The 6000-nt window shown below is 34.3% G+C and overlaps 1 protein-coding gene across 5 annotated transcripts in view; it reads left to right on the top strand.

The window, feature by feature from the left end:
• Lca5 (lebercilin LCA5) overlaps nt 1-6000 on the top strand; it is a 41977-nt gene that overhangs the window by 12169 nt on the left and 23808 nt on the right. For 4 of the 5 annotated variants that reach the window (XM_033756603.1, XM_010617836.2, XM_010617838.3 and 1 more), the window contains exon 2: nt 2285-2651. In XM_033756603.1, the coding sequence (XP_033612494.1) occupies nt 2456-2651 (196 nt within the window). In that variant the 5' untranslated portion in view covers nt 2285-2455. Of the gene's footprint in view, nt 1-1538; nt 1721-2284; nt 2652-6000 lie in introns of those variants that run through there. The other variant, XM_010617837.3, reaches the window with a different exon arrangement.

The raw sequence follows: 6000 nt of genomic DNA, 5'->3' as shown, positions 1-6000 counted from the left end.
AAAAAAAAAAAAAAAAAAAAAAAAAAAAGAATTGCGGATTTCAGATCCAATAGCAAATTTTGACAGAGTGCTAGACATTAATACATCAGAAGTTAAGGTCAAAGTTCTAAGTTTGGGTTGGGGTTGTAGCTCTGTGGTAGAAGTGTGCAGCATTTCTGAGCTCTGTGGTGGGATACCACTGCCGCCGAAAGAAAATTTAAGGTGTTTTTTTTTTGTTTTGTTTTGTTTTTATTTAGGTACTGAAGATCAAACTCAGTGCCTTTGTACTGAGTTACATACCTAGCCATATATATTTTAATTTTTCTTTCTTTCTTTTTTTGTACCGGGGATCAAACTCAGGTCCTTGTGCTTGCAAGGCAGCTGGCAGCATCACTGAGCTAAATCCCTGGCCTAGCTAAATCCCCAACCCTAATTTTTAAAAAATTTTTAGGGTTTCACTAAAGCATTATTTTGCCCAGGCTAGGCTTGAACTTGCAAGATTCCTGCCTCAGCCTCCCAGAGTGCTGGGATTATACAGGTATGCCATCATGCACAGCTAAAAAATGTCTTTTTTACTGAGGAAACTATCAAACCAATATTAGATGTATCAGAATAATGAAGCCTTAAGTCATTACCCAGTTTACACAGTTATCATCTCATGGCCTGTCTTACTTCATCTCTGTCCTTACTTCCACCTGAGTTATCCTGGGTTACTCTGCAAAAAAAAAAAATATCTCAGACATTACTTAATTTTATTTGTATTTGAGCAAATATCCCTACAAGATAAATATTCTTAACAGGAAACAATCCATGTCATTATCTCACCTAAAGCAGTAGTAATTCCTTCATATGAAATACAGTCAGTGCTTAAATTTTCTCAATTATCTTCTTTGTTTTATGCAATTTGTTTGAATCAGAATCAAAATAAGGTCCATAGGCTGCAATTAATTGTTTTGCTAAGACTTTCTCTTAATATTATAGACACCCTCTCTCTTTTGTTTTATTTAGAATTTGTTAATGCAATGTTGTTATTTTTGTAGAGTTTGCCACAGCCTGCATTTTGCTGATCACTTCCTTATATTGTATCTCTGCCCTTTATGTGCTCCGTCAGTTGTCATTTATGTTTAGAGACCTGATCAGATGTAGGCTTACTTTGGGGTGGGGGGGGCTTGTTACTTCAGACAGAGTGTGTCCTACCAGGAGCCACAATAATGTCCGTTTTTTCCTTTTTGTGGTGTAACTGCCATTAGTGATCATTATGTAACTTCATTATTTCATTAGTGTTTTCAATGCAGCATTCTAATTCTTCCATTTTAGTATTTCCTTTTCCATTTACTAGCTAAAGTAATTGTATAAAGAAATACATTCCTTTGTCTCTATTTTGTTGATAGAGCTTGTCGTAGTACGGTTACAATACATACCTGATTTTCCCCCTTTGTATCCAATTTTCAAACTAATGAGCTCCTTAGCATCTACAAAAAGGACTAGTGTTTTAAAAAATGGTAATATGTATTTGTAGATTTAAATATGTTTGACATGTTTTATCTTTCGCCGATGTAGGAATTCTGTTGATGACGAGCTTCTCCGTCCGTGGCTAGTAGGAGCTCCTTCACTTGGCCCCGGAGCCTTTGTGTGACCCCGTCAATAGGACCTGATAGCTTTCTTGCTGGCAGTGTGACAGGGTTCAGAGTGATACACGGGGCTGATTGTTTGTGTGTCTGTCATTTTCAGGTCTTATCAGGTATTTAAGCTTTTGCTTCATGTTTTTCTTATAGAACGGTGTGAGGTATTTGTTAAGGACGATGATCATTTTTCTGTCATGTTTGCAGCTGTCTTTTATCAAATAGTTTTTCCTTTGATTGTTTTTAAAAATAGTTTTACATTTTCGTAGTCAAAGGTTTTTTTCCTTGTTCTTACCATCAAGTTATTCTTTATCACCACTCCCACCACCCACTTCTCCCTTCTCCCACTGAAAAAAGAAAAAAATCTGGCCGTTGGATTGTTATCATCCTGTTAAGATTTGGCAGTTGTGTGTACTGTAACTATTGAGATTCACAGGAATCAAATTTAGTTAACATTCAGAAGCAATGATATGTGAGATACTTTACATGTTCTCTTCTTGAAAGGTCATGACAGGAGCTGTCTTTTCTCTAGTATTGTAAATAACTTTCGTGTAAAAGATAAAAATAGCCTCTTAAAATGTTAAGCTATATGTTATTTTGCTTTGAGTGTATTTAATTGTAGTTCATTGTAGAATTTTGTTTCGTGATTATATGCTGAATCTTCCCCCCTTCCTTAATTGTAGAAAATACAGTGGACCTTCCCGTGGTTGATATGAATTGTGGACTACAGATCTATTGTGGAGAAATAAACTGGGCAGAAATAATATTGTCACCAGTATATGAAGACTAGGAAGAGGCTCTTCACTGTTGTCATGAATCTGTGAAATTATGTGAATAGAGACTTTTTCAGAACAATGGGGGAAAGAGCAAGAAGTACAGATAGTGATCAAGAAAGTAAGACCGGCAGACACCACTCCTGTTACTATTCATCCGATTTGGGAACCACACCACAGTCTTCTGGCCAGTCCTCGCCCGCCCCGCCGTCACCTGTAAATATTAGGGAGCAAAATCCTAAAAGACAAGTGTCAGATAACCAGGGGCATCACCAAGGTAAGTATTCTTTTGAAAGAGTCCAGTGGAGCTGATTTACATTTTGAATAGGCTGTAGCTTTAGAAATTGATATAAGTATTTTTTATGGGTCTATGTATTACCCTTTTAATATTCAAAGTCACACAATAATATCGAAGATAAGGGTGCTTGTTTTATTTTATCTTCTTCCCAAATAAATGTGTGCCTTGGTATCTCGGAGGTAGTTACTGTAAGGGTAAAACCAAAATAAAACCTGAAAACAAACAATTCTGTTTGTTTTTAAAAGGCATTCAAAGGCATGGATAAAAAGTGGTTAAAGGCATTTTTATACATGGAGTAAAATTACTTACCCTAGGCAACGCAGTGCTTATGGTAAAAGTTAAGATTGAACCTAGGAATGAAATTTGGGACCTGGAACTACCAGTCTAATTTGTTTTCTATTAAACTGTGTTATGAAGTAGACTTGGTTATTAAAATGTTACTATCATGGGACGTATTTGGCTATGTAATGTTCTGTAAATCTCTTGTTCATTTTAATAATCTCCAGTCCAGAAAACCCTATTGTACTGAGTAACAAAATATGAAAGGTTATAAGAAGAGCCTAGGAAAAGAAACTCACGGGTGCTGATAGTATGCATTCATAAATACAGACAGTTGTAAGAGCAGTAGCCATGATTGTTAAGATAGGCTGCAAGGCAGTGAGCGGTCAAATTGGGGCTGAGAGGAGCATAGGCTACATCAGGAAGCACATTTCATCCTGCGCTAATGTAGTTTATTGACTTTCTCTGCAGAATAGCCATTGAAAAGATGGAAGCGGAGGTACAGTATAATTCAAACTGCCTTTTAGATATTTTCCTTAAAAAGTGATATTTGCACATTAAAAACTACAAATAATATATATGTGATGTGCAAATATCACTTTTTAAAGAAAAATTTATAAGGGCAAATTTATATACATATGTATGTGTGTGTGTGTGTGTGTGTGTATATATATATATTCCTTTTTTTTCCACTACCTCTTGACACCACTAATCTGACTCATCAGAGGTGCCCATATTTCTAACAAATGAGTCCTTTCTTTTCTTTCTTTTTTCCAAGCATGCTTTTTTTTATTCTTTTTTTCCTTTTTCTTATTTTTCTCTTTTTTTTTGGTGGGGCTGCTTCCTCCAGATCTCTGTCACTGAAAGTTTCTCATTTCAGTTTTTTAGTTGACAGCATGATTTTAAACTTCTGCTATATAAGACAAATATGTCTTAAGATTGAACCTTAGGACATGTCTGTTGTTTGTAAGAAATAATTTGCATACTTACGATATTACTTACTGGTAAGGAATTCTTCAATTTTCTTTCTACTTTCCCCGAAAGTAGTAACTGCCCACCCAGTTAAGGAATCAGAACTATGTAAGCCTTACTTTATTAGGGAATGTAATTGAGAAAAGACTAAAAAACAGTTTCAGCATTGACCCAGAAAATTTAAATTACTGTCTTCTCTCTGACTTGTACTGTTTTGTGCTGTACACTGTCTTTTGAAAGAATTCAAATCTGCAGGAATTTGTCTGCTATGACCAAGCAACAGAGTAAACTGATATCTTTCTTTGGACACTAATTTCTCTTGGTTAAAATGCCATCACCAGTATAAACTGTGGAAAAAACAAATGTGATTAAGCAGCATCTTAGACGCTTGAATTTATGGATTTGGATTTTTAATAGCAAATCTGCCTTCTCCCTCCTTATTTTCAGTATATTTTATTTTTTCAAATAAAATTGATGCTCTAGCAGAATTTCTGTGTATAATAATAAATGTAATGAGGGGTTTTGGTTACACATTTTTGCATATTATATATTTATATATTATATATTTAGCCATCCTGTTTTAATCAGTAATATAAGCTTTTCTTGATCTTGTTAGATGCATAGTTTATTTTTGCTACATTAAAAAATGAATCAGATTTCATTTTTAACACCTGAAGAAAAAATCTTTGCATTCATCTTTTGGTGGTGACTTAACAAGAGAGGTAAAGATGACACAGCAGTCACTTATCTTCTGTCAGCACTACGTTTCCTCTTGATAGTTTCAAAAATAAAAATGAAAAGGGGAGGTGAGAAATATCTTTTGATGTGAAGTCAATGGTCAGTTTGTAGTCATATTAATAAGACATGCTAAAAATAAACGTTCAGATTGTTAGGGTGTTAAAGTTGGTTGTGGAAACCTTTTGTATCTGACTAGTTGAATAAAGTATTAATGTAGAACTTACCCTGATTCTTATGAGTTTTACTTAAGCTGTTGCTTTTCAAATGAAATAAATTACTATTTCTATGAAATCTTATTTTCTGAGCATTACAATTTTATACATAAAAATCAGAAATATATTAGCATGCATGAGGCTCTGGTTCACTCCCCAGCATAAAAAATAAAATCAGATTTGGAACAACTGCCATTCATCTTCACATATAGTAATTTTTATGTATAAAGTTTCTGTCATTCTGAGACAGAATACCTGTCGTGTAACCCAAAACCCTGCTAACTCAATTATTAGGAAAAAAAGAAAATGGAAATAGGGGACACTTCAAATTCAAAATTACATTGTAAAGCAGTGTTGTCCAGTGAAAATATAATTCCTGTCAAAATGTAAGTCTACGTGGTTTTACATTTTCCCATAATTATATTTAAAGAAACAACAGGTAAAATTAGTTTTGATTTATTTAGCCCAACATCATTTCTGCATTTAGGCAGTGAAAAACATTGTGAACTACTTTGCATTTTTTTAAAGCCACAACTCAAAATCCCACCTGTATTTCATGGTTACAGCATTATCTCAGTGCAGACTAGCACATTTCAAATTTCTCAGCCACATGTGGCTAATGGATAACGTGTCTCATAGTTTCAATTAGGCATTGCCCCATTTCGTTCATCACCACTTCCTTTCAAGTATTCATTTATAGAGCTGGGAATCCAAATCAGTGTGTGTCAAAACAGAATCTATAAACTATTCCATCTTTTTAAATGAAACTTTATAATGTCAAGTTGTAAAAAATGTTGCTTTCCTTGTTATTCTTTACATAACAAACCAGGTATTCATGGGAGGGGAAATAGGGCAAGTTGGATCTTCTATTTTTTTCTTTTTCTTCTCTTTCTCCTCCTCGACTCTGGAATGTGTTTCCTTCTTGATAAAATGCAGTGACTTTGGAGATTAAGTTGGTTATACTCAACTATGGCAGACTTTAGGTGCCTCTTTGCAAAGGCAGGTGCTCTACATATTGAGGCTTAACTTTAATGAACTTTTAGTGAAAGTAAAATCATTGCAATATTTTGAGAAATGTAATTTGAATATGTACACTTTAAAGATTTCATGTATTTATAATTTTAGGA

The sequence above is a fragment of the Fukomys damarensis genome, unplaced genomic scaffold (genome assembly GCF_012274545.1).
Source record: "Fukomys damarensis isolate Sample0158 unplaced genomic scaffold, DMR_v1.0_HiC HiC_scaffold_27, whole genome shotgun sequence".
NCBI classification, from domain to species: domain Eukaryota; kingdom Metazoa; phylum Chordata; class Mammalia; order Rodentia; family Bathyergidae; genus Fukomys; species Fukomys damarensis.
This window is presented reverse-complemented; position numbering and strand designations above follow the sequence as displayed.